We start from the raw sequence: 14,807 nt of genomic DNA on the forward strand, positions 1-14,807 counted from the left end.
TTACAGTACTGGTGTGCAGAGTCCTTCGTGGAGGAGAAGGCATGTGGCAGGAGCTGGAGGCAGCTACTTTGGTCTGTAGTCAGGAAGCAGAGAGAGATGAACATGGGTGTTTTGTTGAATAGAGTCCAGAACCCCGGATCATGGAATGGAGAGTCGATAACCCTTCACAGAGGCAACCTGACCTAGATAAACCCTCGCAGGTGATGGGAGGAACTGTTGACAATCTACATAAACCACCACAGGAGGAACTATGCCTCAAACTAATTTTATACTTAAAACTTCTTTATTGTAATTATTTTATTTGAGAGAGAGGGAGAGAGAGAGAAAGAGAGAATGGGCTTGCCAGGGATTCCAGCCACTGCAAACAAACTCCAGATGCATGTGCCACCTTGTGCATCTGGCTTACATGGGTCCTGGGGAATTGAACCAAGCTCCTTTGGCTTTGCAGGCAAGATCCTTAACCATTAAGCCATTTCTCCAGCCCTTGACTCAAACTCTTAAGGAACAGTTTTTTTTTTCTTTTTTTTTGCATTTTATACTGTTTTCCTCATGTAACTACGATAAAATCCAATACACTATGTATTTAAAAACAAAACTTGACTTTAGAAAGTTCAAAATCATTTTCACCCAGAAAATACCAAGGTATATAAAGCATGGCTATTTCAGTCATGGGAAATTGAGCCACAATCCAGAGACACAAGAAAATAGCCTGGTTCCCAGGAGGCTGTGGCTTGTGGTCACTCTGCACACTCACTGGGACCAAAGGCCATCTGCAGAGGAGGCCATTCCTAGGAGCCAGCAGCGACCTCTGCTGCTGCTGCTGGAGACACTCAGGGCTGGGGCACCTTGATCTGTATCGCAGCGTGCCTGTATCAGCTCATGGGCTACGCCAAGGCCATAAAGGAGTATTCAGAAAACTACATAAGACACAAATTGTACTAGGTGGAGACTATTACTGTCCAGGCCTTTTATTGGTGTTTTCTTCCTTGCAACCTATAGGTGTGCAATCATAATGACTTGCTATGGATTTTATAGCACCCAAACCAGAAGCAGTCACATTTCTGTAAGAGCATGCCTGTCATGACAGAAGGACTCCTCAGTCCAGAAAAGTCATGTCTCTGTAAAGGCCTGTGCAACCACACATGGGCCTCTCTGAGCTAAGGAAGTTGGGCAGTGATTTTTTTCTAGCATCTGGTCCACAATGAGGTCATTTTCAGGACACCTTTCTAGCACTTGTTTTGCACGTACTGAACCGACATTGAAGAGCTGGTCACGGGAGATGGTCTGAAAGTGGAGTCGACATTCAAAGCCTCTGTTGTCCCCAGGTATTTAGAGAGCACTGGGGGGCGCTGACCAGCACAAGCACGTCACCTGGGAGCTCCACACCTGTTCTATTTGCTGTTTTCTCTGGAAGTGGCCTCAATCACTACTCCCCAAAGCTCATTCTATTTCAAGTGAAAAAGCAAAGAAAATTGCCATCTCTTCATGTTTCTTTGAAAACTCTTGCGTCGGGATTGAGATTTAGGGGAAAAAAAGAAAGAAAGAGATCATGCCTGTCAAGCCTAGCAGCGCGCTGGGGAAGAGTCACTGAGGCCCGGGGTGGGAGTCCGCAGAGCTGGCTGCCGAGGCCTACAGAGGACAGGACTCATCCGTGCCCTCCCTGAGCCTGCTCTCAGAGGGTTGGTCATGGCCTCTGCCCGCTGCCCTAAGCCCTTCTGACTGGTGGCGTAAGGACTCTCGGGTGGCCAATATCAGCGCCACTAAGCGGTACAGATGCAGCATTATTACGAGGGAATTCTTCACTGTAAAGAACACCAGCATGTGACTGATCACTTTGAAATAGCTCATCAGGATGACACGCACGACGAGGAAGGGACCGTCTTGGATGAAGAGGCTGAGGCAAATCGTCCACAGATCCGAACTGTAGTGGCAGAAGAACAGGCTGGCAAAGCCCCTGGCTTTCACCTTTGAGGGACACACCACCTTTAGCTGCACTGTAAACACAAGACACACCACTTGATGTTATGCCTCTGGAACGCAAAACTGGGGAAGGGGCTTACTTGTAAAGCCTGCTGACTCAAGTTTGATTCCCCAGTACCCATGAAAAGCCAGATGCAAAAAGTGATGCTTGCATATGGAAGTTGTTTGTTGTGGCATGAGACCCAGGCATGCCCATTCTCTCCCTGTCTTTCTCATAAAAATATTTTACAAAGAAGTGCAGAACTTCAGGAGGGACCCAGACAAGTCATTAAGAATGAGAGCACTGCTTCAAAAAGATGGGAAATGATTCTGTAATTTAATCCTGGCCACCAAGATGGGAGCTTCCAGCCCCAAACCTTTCCACATAGTTTCTATGAACTTAAAAACAATCACATCATGTTCCAGACCTCACTATAAGGAAAGATCAATTAAATAGACTGAAGAGATTACAGAATAAAGGGGACTTCTGTGTGTGTACACCGGGAGGGGGTCTGCAGTTTAGGGAGGGAGCTCAGACTACACTCAGGAAGTCAAGCCAGGGAGCCAGCTTACTTCCCGGGCTGACTTATTTTCTAATAGTGAGATGCTTCACAAGGAATACACCTTTCTAGAGCCTCAGTTTCTTCCTCTGAACACTGGAATTTCAATAATTGTGAGATAAGGGTCGCTTATTGGTTCACTTTTGTTTCTCTTAGAATAGCTCCTTTGCCTTCCCTCCTCCCTTTCATGCAGTCTTCCCTCATCCATGCCAACTCTGGGGTAATAAGAGTCTTCCTTGATGGAAACTAAAGCAAGGAAGACACATGTGACAGTTTGAACATATGGTTCCATAGGCTCAGGCTTGAATTTTGAGTCTCCAGTGGGAACCCTACTGGGATGGAGGGGTTACTGGGGATGAGTCCAGCCTTAAAGTGTATTTGTAGGGCTGATCTGAATTTCAGCCAAATGAGTAGAGAGCAGTTTGAGCTGTGTGTGTGTGTGTTTCTTTCTATTCTTGCTTGCTGGTGGTGCTGGCTGCTGGTCTCTGTCTGCTTGCATCTCTGAAAGGGAACCCACCTCTTCTACCACTGATAGGGTTTCTCTACACTCTGTTAGGCCGAAATAAACCCCTTTGCTACCATAAGTTGTGTCTTCTTGGATGTTTATTGCAGCAACAAGGCTCTGACTGCAACAATGAGTTATTATCATGGGTTACCATGAGATAATTCTAGAAACTCTCTCTAGGATGTGTCCACTTACTGGCTGGATTCTTTAGTCATATGTATAAATAGGGCTTCAGAAATCCAAATGCTGATAAATTTAGAGTCAAGTTTATTTCATGTTAAACATATTTTTCCAATGATGGGGGAGGAAAAGCCTGAATAAATGCCATTTTTATTTTAGTTTGTCCCAATTCCTTGTGCTTTTGTTTCACAGTTTATAAGAAAGACTGGATATAATTACAGATTTTTCCAGTTGAACAAAAGGAGACTCAATCAACAGATGAAACTTTTTGTTTTAATTTCTAAAATGTACATTTAATTCAGGGTCAAGGGCAGAAAATAATCCTTTTTATAATAATAAAGCCTTCCATTTGGAGTTTTTAAACAAAGAATGCCTTCATCTAGAAGGGCCCACAAGTCTCATGAATCTGCTTTGATATGGGTGAACATAATGTACTGTTTGTTGAAAATACAATAGTGATTTAGTCATAAGTAACATTTGGTCTTTGTTTTACAAACAGCTGCATAACATTATCACCTCTGAAAGTTTACAAAATTTCTTTCTTAAATAAAAATTTTCTTTGGAAGGCTATAAACCACAAGATATGAGAGGGTGAAAAAAATTAAAGGCCAATATACGATTAGTAACTGCTTTTCTTGAGAAATCAGGGTCAGCAAATGCCTCCCAGGGGATCCCCTAAGGATATGACTCAATATGTGTAACTGGTGGCTTCTAATCTATCAGGAGAGTGGCTGGCTAGTTAATATTCCATCCACTGGCTCATTAGTGCCATACACCTTCTAAGACACATTCTAACAAAATCCATGGGTGCTATTAGCATTATTATTGTATGTTTTATTGTTATTATACTATTAATCTATAATTGGGCTTTTGGTATTTTGAAAAGGGCAAACCAACTCTTTCGGTCTATCCTATTGACCATTTTGTCACAGAAAGTATATGCTTACATCCAATATAGTATCAGACCTCTGGGTCTATTAAAATGGAACTATTTTTGGCACCAAATAATGTTAATTATCCCTACTAGAAGCATTCATGCTAACTGAAGCTATAGGTAGAATTTCACTAAGAATAAAATGTACTAAGTAAAATGTAGCTATTAAATTCTAGAATTACTCCAAAGTAAAGTAGCAATTCGATTTCCTGAATCAAAATTCCAGCATACCAAGAGGTTGTGGGGTGACTTCAGATTAACATTGTCCAATAGAGCTTTCTATGATAAAAATTACTTCTGGGCTGGAGAAATGGCTTAGCGGTTAAGTGCTTGCCTGAGGAGCCAAAGGACTCCGGTTAGAGGCTCAGTTCCCCAGGACCCACGTTACCACGTTAGCCAGATGCACAAGGGGGTGCATGCATCTGGAGTTCATTTGAGGTGGTTGAAAGCCCTGGCATGCCCATTTTCTCTCTCTCTCTCTCTCTCTCTCTCTCTTTCTCTCTGCCTCTTTCTCTGTCTGTCGCTCTCAAATAAATAAATAAACAAAATTAATTAAAATTTATTTATTGTGTTGCTATGAAATATGGTGGCCATGTGTGGTAACAGAGAAATTGAAATATGGCTAGTGTCACTGAAGAATTGCCCCTTTAGCTTTACATAATTTGAATTTGGAAAGTGGTACATTGCTGATGGCTACCACTTTGGGTAATTCAGCTGTAGGTTATCACACACACCAAATGTTATAAAAATACTTGTGATCTTGTGGGTTTAGATCTTCATTAAATTAAGAGCAAGTGTGACACAAAGGGTCGTTACTGGGGACAATTGTAATTCTCCATTTGTAGCCTTAAACTTGCTCCCATCCCAGTAATGAATGGTTCTCTAAGAATATGAGGAAAGGGCCAGGGAGGTGTCCCAGTGCTTGCTGTGAAAACATGAGGACCTGAGTCCAGGTTCCCATCACCCAACATGGTTGTGCATGTCTGCGTATCACAGTTCTTGGATGGTGGAAGCAGGGTCAGAGCTAAGCTTGCTGGCTGGCTGATCTGGCCAATTGTGTGAGTTCCACATTCAGTGAGAGAACCTACTTCAAAAAGATAAGGTGAAGGGTGATTAAGGAGAAACACGATGTCACCTCTGACCTCCACATGCATATACACATGTATGCATACTCCCTCACACATACTTATGACCATACATGTGCACACATACGCACATGCCTATACTACATATACACATGCAGAAAATGAAGAGATCACACACACACACTAGCAATGTACTAAGCACTTTACAAATACTGAGGCACACTATCATGTCAAGTTACTATGTTTATCTCCCCACTTCACAGATGAAACCAACTGTTTCACATGTATGTTAACAAAGCTTTAGGGAATTTAATACATAAAAATGATAAGCACTATTTCAGGTGAGTATAATTCTATTCAGTTATCTGCCCAATAATTAATTTGATTCTTTTTCATTATTATTATTGTTATTATTATTATTATTAGTTAGTTTTAGTTCTTTTGGTTTTTTGAGGTGGAGTCTCACTCTAGCTCAGGCTGACTGGAATTCACTATGTAGTCTCAAACCCATGGTGATCTTCCTTCCTCTGCCTCCTGAGTGCTGGGATAAAACATATGTACCACCATGCCTGGCTTCTTTTTCAGTATTTGAAACAAGGCCCCACCGACCTGGAACTTGTTAATTAACTGAGGATCTCCTTGAACTCATGCTCCTTCCTCCTTCTCCTGAATGCTAGAATGACAGGCATACACCCCCACACTTCGTTACATTCACACATCATTAGCTCATCGTACACCAGAGTGGATCCACATGTGGCTTTCCTGAGTTTGAATCTTCTTCTAAGATATACTAAAAGTGTTGCTAAAAGTTGCTGTCACAACTCCCGTGGCAACCCTAGTTTTATTATCTTATATACAAGAGCCGTGATTGTCCATTTCTTTGCATGCTGATTTACCTGGCAGGTCGAGGGGAAACTGCAGCATATTCCAGGTCCAGATGCCGAGGATGGCGAAGACCAGCACGGGGTTACTCCTAGAATTAAGCGCATTTTAGATTAGTTAGAAACAGTATGACCACCTGCAGAAGAGAGAAATCACCTTAATATATTCTAAATAAGTCTCTTATAAGTTATCAAATTATGTTGTGATATAATAAAATCCATGAAAAAAAATCCATGCATTATCATGGTGGAGTAAAGAGAAAAGAAAAACAAAAACATCTGTGACTCAACGTGAGCAGAAATGGTGATGAAGCATCTTGGCTCCGTATTACCATGTTAATTATACAAAATCTTAGAAACATTGTGGAGAGAAATGATAGGGGAATACTATGGACAAGGGTATTTTAAGGCCTAATTTCAAAAATTTTCTCAGGGAAGAATTCATCATTTCTTCAAAATTATAAGAATGTCCTTGGAATATCATCTTGAAAGGGCAAGATGATGCTCAAATATTTATTATTTATTTATTCATACATGTGTGTTTGGGGAAACACGCTAGAATATTTTGCCACTATAAACAAATTTCAGGCACATGCACCACTCTTTGCATCTGGCTTTATGTGAGTGCTGGGGATTTGAACTTGGGTCATCAGGATTTGTAAGCAAGTGCCTTTCATGGCTGAACCATCTCTTCAGCCAAGGTGATGCTCAAATGTTCAGAATGATAAAGCAAAGCTGTCCTTAGGTGGGAAGAGGTGAGGACATTGTTTAGTAAACTATAATCAGACAAGATGCTCAGCTATGAGGCTAGGGATATCTGGAGTTTTTCCTCACCACTGTATCCTCAGTGTCTGACAAACTGTAGAAGTCAGCATATATTTATAGAAGGAATGGCTGGACATACCAAATAAATGCCTATCTTTGGGCACACATAGACATCAGAGATGTGCGAAGATGGTCTGCAAAACTAAGCTCAGAAAGAACCAACGAGACAACACGGACACACACTGTGTACTGAAGAAGCACTAAAGTCACATCTATTTTAAGGAAAAATGCAAAGGAAGTTCTCAACCTGAAGTCAGTGGAAGAATATCGGATTTTGTTTTCATGTTCTGTCAAGTGAGAGTTTTGATTGGAGAGGGCTACAAAAACCATCCAGAAGAGTCTTTGAAAGCCAACTCAATGAAGTGATCGCAAGGGGTATCCGTCAACACTTCAAGTGCTGAGAACTTGAAAAATTAGACCTCAAAACTCAGAGAATTTGTAAATGAGATTTCAAAGGTATTTCTGTCGTGGCACTTAATGATGATGACAAGGTTGGTGACAGAAGAAAATGAAGTCTCAACTTTCACAAAGAAACAGAAATACACGTCAAAGTACCGAAGGCATCTTGCCATGGATACCCACATGGATTGTGGAAGCATTTCTTTAAGAGACTACTGAGAGTTCTTCTTGAAGGACCAGCCATTAATAAGAATAAGCAGAGGGTCTGTGAGAACAAGTGCTCTGAGATGAACTCAGGCTTTCTTTTTTAAAACAGAGTCTTGATTGCTAAGCAAACACTACTATAAATTAACAATAAACATTTAGGTTCAAATTAGCATTCTAAAAAGGATTTCTCACAGTGTCCTTATTAACAGGATTAAGAAATATTCTGGGGCTGGAGAGATGGTTTAGCAGTTAAGCGCTTGCCTGTGAAACCTGAGGACACAGGTTCAAGGCTCAATTCCCCAGGACCCACGTTAGCCAGGTGCCACAAGGGGGTGCATCTGGAGTTCGTTTGCAGTGGCTGGAGGCCCTGGTGCGCCCATTCTCTCTCTCTCTCTGCCTCTTTCTCTCTCTCTTTCTGTCACTCTCAAATAAATAAATAACAATAAACAAGAAATTAAAAATAAAAGAAATATTCTGTTTGTCAGTGCAGGTAGGTGGGTTTCTAACTGGGAGTGATTTCCCACTGGGGGTTCTCCGGTGGGTTTGCAGCAGGCTGTGTCTTTATTCCTTTCTGCTTCACATATCTTCAATGGCCTGAGTGATGATAGAGATGGGAAACTTCACACACGCACACAGGACATGGTGCCTGCATAGAGAAACCAATACCCTGTACAACACAATCTGAACAACCTAAAAGAGGAAGGGACAAGATCAGAAATTGCACTTCATTGAAAAAGCAGCTATGTGCAAAACTCATGGATTTTATCCTTGCTATCTCATTATGAGTCTTTAGTGACACATGACTTGTGATTTTTTTTTTCCCCAAAAACAAATGTGGTCATGGGTCAATTCATGAGAAATATGGGATATACAATCATAAGGGGAAGTCCCTTGGGAATGTAGGGTATAACCTTTTCCTCTTCATGGCATCCATGTCTACAGAGTAGACCTTTCATGAATGTGTGGAGTTTTAAATAATATTGCTGGTACTTTGCAATCTCAGACTTACAGACCAGCTAGTTCTCTGACTTCAGAACTCCATTATAACACAGAATCCTCTCAGTAACTCAGCAAAGAAGCCATGGGGTTATCCATATTTGACAAGGAGGAGAGCAAGACATAGAGAGCTGAGCAAATTTGTCTGGAGTAATTTGCTTATTAGAACTGTAAACTAAAGGCAGGGAGATAGCTCGGTAGATATGCAAGCACAAGGACCTGAGTTCAATTCTAACACACATATAACAGGCTTGGTGTGGCCATTCAAAGATTGGGACAGAACAGGATGGTTACTGGAGGTCCCTGGTCAGCCAGTCCTAACAAAAAATTGAGGAAGTACAGGGCAGTAAGAAACTCTCCCTTGGGAAATAAGGTAGATCAATGTTACATGCCATGCCTTCACTTGGTCTCTGCACATGTGTGCACACGTGTGCACATACCACTCAAACACACATCACACACAGCAGAACACACTGTACACACAAATGATGAATTGGGAGCATAAGTCAAAACTAGATAGCTTATTTCAGCCCCATCACGTTATTTTTCAATTATTTTTGTCACTTATTTGCAAGCGTGGAGAGTGGGAAGAGACACAGACAGACAGACAAGGAGTGCCTCCAGCCATTGCAATGGATTGGAGATGCATGCACCACTTTGTGCATCTGGCCCTATGCAGTGGCAAGAGACTCTGATTATAAATAATTAAAAATATTTTTTAACAAATGAGAAGACTCTCTAAAAACATTCTTCGATATATTTAAAGGCCTTCATTGAGGGAAGGAAATGACAATTCTGTCATCTTGTGACTTCAGAAGGACAAGTCAGGCTCAAAGAACTTCAGATGAGTTTGTATCGATCCATATTTCATTAAAACCAAGAAAAGCACTTTCTAATCATATTATCTCAAAGTAGAATAAGTCACTTCTTGGGCAGATATCCTGGCAGGACTTTCCCACAGAGATTTCAAGAAAATTGCTGATATTTTAGAAAGGATTTTTCAAATAGACACAAAGTAAATCTTTCCTAAAATGGTCATGTTTCAGGTATCATATAATCCTAAATTTCAATAATTCTACCTTAAAACTCATGTGTGATTTTCTGTAAGGCAGCACAGAATGCAACATTAAGGCATGGTCTCTGGTGCCAAGTGATGGGAATTGAAACACCAGACCCGCAGTCTCTGTAGAGAAGCAGAATGCAGGCCTCTAATCCCAGACAGATTCTTACCAGATATATTAGCATGAGCAAGTCATTTAACATCTGTGTGATTCCCTTCACCCATCTGCATTATGAGGTTGACAACTGCTACAGCAACTAGATTTTATGTGATCATTTTGAGTGTATTATTTTAATGTTAAATATATTGTGGAATAGCACCCAACACAGATAGTGCTAAATATGGGGGAACAATACAAGTCAGTTATGTTTTTATTGCATGCAATAGAGACTTTGTTTCTAGTGCTCAGCTGCTTGTTAACTGGTAATAGTGGTACCTGCCTCAGAGTGTTGCTGTCAACACTAAACAGCTCATCAGTCTAAAGACATCAGAACATGTCTTGATACACAGCAAATGGCAAATAACCATTGCTGAGGAACAATAGCTATTAATTAATATGCCATTTCTTGTTATTATTAAGCTTCCTTCCTCTCCTTCCTTCTCATAGTCTCTGTGTCTCAATTTCATCCTCTTGGGAAATAGAGACTCTTACCCTAATCGTTCTCAAACATAACCACACAAGCTTATATATTAGCTATTTTTCTCATTGCCATGACAAGAGCAAGTTCAGGACAGAAAGATGGGTTTATTTTAGATCATAGTTCAAGGGCACAGCCCATGCCAATGGGGAAGGCATGGTGACAAGAGAATGAATGGGTAGCTAGTTACATCTGTCCAGTCAGGAAATAGAGAATTGAACACTGGTGTTCAGCTACATTTTTCCTTTTTTTTTTTTTTCTTTTCCATTCAGTCCTGGTCCTTTGCCTATAGGAAGGTGCAACCCACACTCTTGATCGGTTTCCCCTCCTCATTAAATGTTTCTAGAAATACCCTTGCAGCAATTCCTGAGTTGTATCTCATATCTTATCAAGTTCACAATCAAGAACAACTACCACAAATAATGAATGTATATCTTTACATACAAATGCATTGTCTATCCACATACAAAATGCAAATGTGTTGGTGCTGGAAAAGACCTTGAAGAAATTATCAGAAAAAAAAAACTGAAAGTAGGTCAGGAAAATTCTAAAGTGGACAAACATAAATAACAGGTAAATATTAAAATGTAAATAGTTTATTGAATTTACATGACAATTAGTCAAGATTTACAAAAGAGTTTGTACTCATACCTGAGTAAAGTCCCTAGACCTCATGTAAAAATCTGGAAGCCATGACAGACTTTTAAAGGGCAGAATATGATAGCGAGATCAAAAGCAGAGAAAGGAGAATTTTATTGTTTTTAAGATTTTTAAAAATGTTTTATTTATTTATTTGAGAAAGAGATAGACAGAAAGAGAGAGAGAGGGAGGGAGAGAAAGAGCTAGAGTGAGAATGGGCATGCTAGGGCCTCTAGCCAATGCAAACAAACTCCAGACGCATTAAGCACCATATGCACCTGACTTACGTGGGACCTGGAGGATCAAACCTGGATCCTTTGGCTTTTCAGTCAAGTGCTTTAACCTCTAAACCAACTCTTCAGCCTGAGTATTTTCTAGAATCTCATGGTCATCTCAGCAAAATAATAATAATAATAATTATAATTATAATTATAATTATAATAGCAACAACAATAGAAAGAATATATAGAGAGAAATATTGCCTCAAATGAGGTAGAAATGTAAGGACAGGCACAAAATAATGTTCTCTGATCTCCATATGCATGCCAAGGCACATGTGCACCTGAACACACACACACACACATGGACACATGCACACACGCACACACACACACACACATGCACACACACACACACACACACACACACACACACATACTTTGACAAAGTGCTAAGCTATTTCTTTTGAGAAATATAAATAGTCTTTTATCAGGAGATGTTGAACAGAATCCAACTAGCCTGTTTAAAAAATGTTTGACAAACATATTTTGATGATGAAAAATAAAGGAGAGGAAGCAAGAAAGAAAACAAAATGCTAATCTATTCTGGAAGAAATGTTTCGTCAAGAGAAATAAAGAGAAGACACAGATAAATGCAGGAAGAATACCCTCTGTGTTGTCAAAAAGGATGAAATATCAGCAAGGCCATGGGAACAGATTTTTTTTTTCTTTTTAATAAACCATCTGTGTTGAGAAAGAGATTGAAGAGTGATCCCTAAAGGTGATAGACTCTTCCTGCCAATGATGCTGAAATTCGGACTTGAGAAAATATTGGAAGATGGTGATGGCAAAATTTAAAGGTCAGCAAATGCCAACCCAACAAATAAGAATAACATTAGACAAATTGTCAAAGCTAATAATGCAGGGCTCTGGAAATCAACCCACAGCAAACAACAAACTGAGTCACACTGAATCATGTAAAGCTAGAAGAAATTCAGGTAAGAGCAGAAGCCACCTGTAGCATTCCTGCCCACAGGTGAGCTTGCCCACAGCTTGCTGCACTAAGGTATAATTAAAGAAGTCAAGGAGACTGGATCTAAGACTGCTACAGTAAGGGGGAGAAATTGACCTGCATTCTGCTGAAACTGCCAAGCTGTTGGAAGAAAACACTGGTGGGTCTTAGGGTAGAGGGCAGCCCATGGACTTATGCCTTTGGGTTTCCTTAGTAAGACTTAGTCAAAGCCGGGCTGCTGTGCTCCTACAAACACTGCAAGATTGAGCTTTGCCTTTCGCCATGACATTCCTTACACCTGTTGCATTTTTCATAACATCTGGAATAGATGGTTCTAGGTCCTTGAGACAGACATACTTGAGATATAAAAATAGAATTCTCTAAGAGAAAGGAAATTTCAGTAGAAACTCTTGCCTAAATTTCATTCAAGTAGTGGTCATGTCAAGGCCATCTTCATCAGTCCAAGTAGAGTTTTACCAAAAGAGGGCTTGGCAATGAGAACAAAGAGTTCCTTGTGGGCAGAAAGAGCTGATTTGATTTAGAAGGTTTAGAAAGGAATATGAAGTATCACACTGCGAGGTGTAGCCCACAGAAGTGACAGGCTTGGTTGGCAATGAAAGAAAAAATTCACAGCTATTGCCTTGAGGTTGCAAGCCCACTCAGGGTGAGTGATGAACAAAGTTTAAATTTAATACAGAATTTCTAAAACTGAGAAAGTCACAGAGGGGCTAGATGAATTCTGATGTACACTCAGCTGACTAAGATATTATAGGCAAGCACAAAAAAGACTCAACAGGACCCATTAGATTCAAAGCTGAGGAGGAATGCATGAGAGTTTTCTGAACTTGAAATGTGCTAACTCAACCCGTACAGCAGACAGTATAAATCATAAGAACTCAGAGTCTGATTACAGTCTTGGCTCAATCTACCCAACAACCACAAACTACATAGCCTTAAATATAATCATTAAGATGCAAAGTTATAAACAAAAATAAAAAAAAATGAAAAATCCCAAGGCATCTAGGCTATAATCCAAAGACTGGTAGATTTCTCAGGTTATGATAATTAAATGAATGGGACTGGAGAGATGGCTTACTGGTTAAGGTACTTGCCTGCAAAGCCAAAGGAGCTTGGTTCAATTCCCCAGGACCCACATAAGCTGGATCCACAAGGAGACACATGTGTCTGGAGTTCACTTGCAGTGACTGGAGGCCCTGGGGTGCCCATTCTCCCTCTGTCTTTCACTTTCACTTTCTCTCTCTCTCTCTCTGACTCAGCCTCTCTGAAATAAGTAAGTAAATAAATAACTATAATTAAATAATAATTAATATAATTAAATTTATTAAAAAATATATAATTAAAGCAACAAAGGAAGAAAGTTCCTATGGTGATGCAAAAGCTTAAAAATTGTTCCCTTTCAAAAAAGTATATCATATTCCAAAACACAAAAAGTGGGGGATCTATACTGGGATGAGAACTAACAGTTGGTAGAGAACAACCCTAATGGGAACTAGATACTGGATTCCTCAGAAAAACAATTAACATAATCATGTTTGCAGAATGAAGGAAAATTATTTTGTGTCACTTAAAAACTATTTAACAGCAGGCTAGAGAGATGGCTTAGTGGCTAAGTGCTTGCCTGTGAAGCCTAAAGACCCCAGTTCGAGGCTCGATTCCCCCAGACCCATGTTAGCCATATGCACAAGGGGGCACATGCATCTGGAGTTCATTTGCAAGGGCTGGAGGCCCTGGTGTGCCCATTCTCTCTGTCTCTCCTTCTCTCTATCTGCCTATTTCTCTGTCTGTCGCTCTTAAATAAATAAATTTTTAAAAAGCTATTTAACAGCAATGACATGACAATTGCTGTAGAGATATAGAACCCATGAAATGTGAAATGACACCCCAAATTTGACAATCAGAAAAGAGATGAAAAAAATCAATTCAAGGGACCAAGGGACTCTACAATTAGACACCATATCTACTTTTAAAGCAAACCAAGAATTTTATATACAGCAAAGCTATTCCTTTTTTGTGGGGGTTTTCAAAGTATGGTTTTACTCTAGCCCATGCTAACCTGGAATTCCTATGTAGTCTCAAGGTGGCCTTGAACTTCCACCTCTGCCTCCCAAGTGCTGGGATTAAAAGGCTGCGCCACCACGCCCGGAAGCAAAGCTATTCTTTTGTTGTTGTTGTTGTTCTTTCAAAGCTATTCTTCAAACAGGAAATGAAGACAAAATCAACAAAGGAAAGACTTGGAAGTTTCTTGATGTAATACTTGTCCTAAATGTCATCCTTCAGCATGGGTGGGAATTAGACAGAAACTTCAAGCCACATGGAGAAATGAAGAGCATCAAAGTGGAAAATACATAGGTAAACCAAGGTGTATAAATATATAGCCACAAACATGTTTTCTTTTCTTAATGCTCTTTAAGTAGAGTTATAATGAAAAATAGTGAAGAAGACATTTTGTATGATTTACAACATATTCCAATACATAATATACATGTGCAAGTGAAAACTGACAAGGAGGGCATCAGAGTGAGGCTAAGATCCATGAGGGTAAAGGGATGGTGATGAGGACATGCAGCCATGGTGCAGAACCCTCCCCCTTGACTACACAGCACAGACTTGTGTGAACAAGAAAATGTCCCTTCTCTGCAAACACTGAACAGTTCCTAGAATGGGCCTTAGACCATAAAGCCTGTGCCA

The 14,807-nt window shown here is 40.3% G+C and overlaps 1 protein-coding gene across 2 annotated transcripts in view; it reads right to left on the reverse strand.

The window, feature by feature from the left end:
• Positions 1–452: 452 nt before the first annotated feature.
• Tmem26 (transmembrane protein 26) overlaps positions 453–14,807 on the reverse strand; it is a 42,896-nt gene continuing 28,541 nt past the window's right edge. The window contains exons 5-6 of one of the 2 annotated variants that reach the window (XM_004657785.2): positions 6,120–6,196; positions 453–1,994 (exon numbers count right to left, since the gene is read on the reverse strand). In XM_004657785.2, the coding sequence (XP_004657842.1) occupies positions 1,630–1,994; positions 6,120–6,196 (442 nt within the window). In that variant the 3' untranslated portion in view covers positions 453–1,629. Of the gene's footprint in view, positions 1,995–4,643; positions 5,226–6,119; positions 6,197–14,807 lie in introns of those variants that run through there. The other variant, XM_045137112.1, reaches the window with a different exon arrangement.

This window comes from Jaculus jaculus, chromosome 18, assembly GCF_020740685.1.
Source record: "Jaculus jaculus isolate mJacJac1 chromosome 18, mJacJac1.mat.Y.cur, whole genome shotgun sequence".
NCBI lineage: Eukaryota > Metazoa > Chordata > Mammalia > Rodentia > Dipodidae > Jaculus > Jaculus jaculus.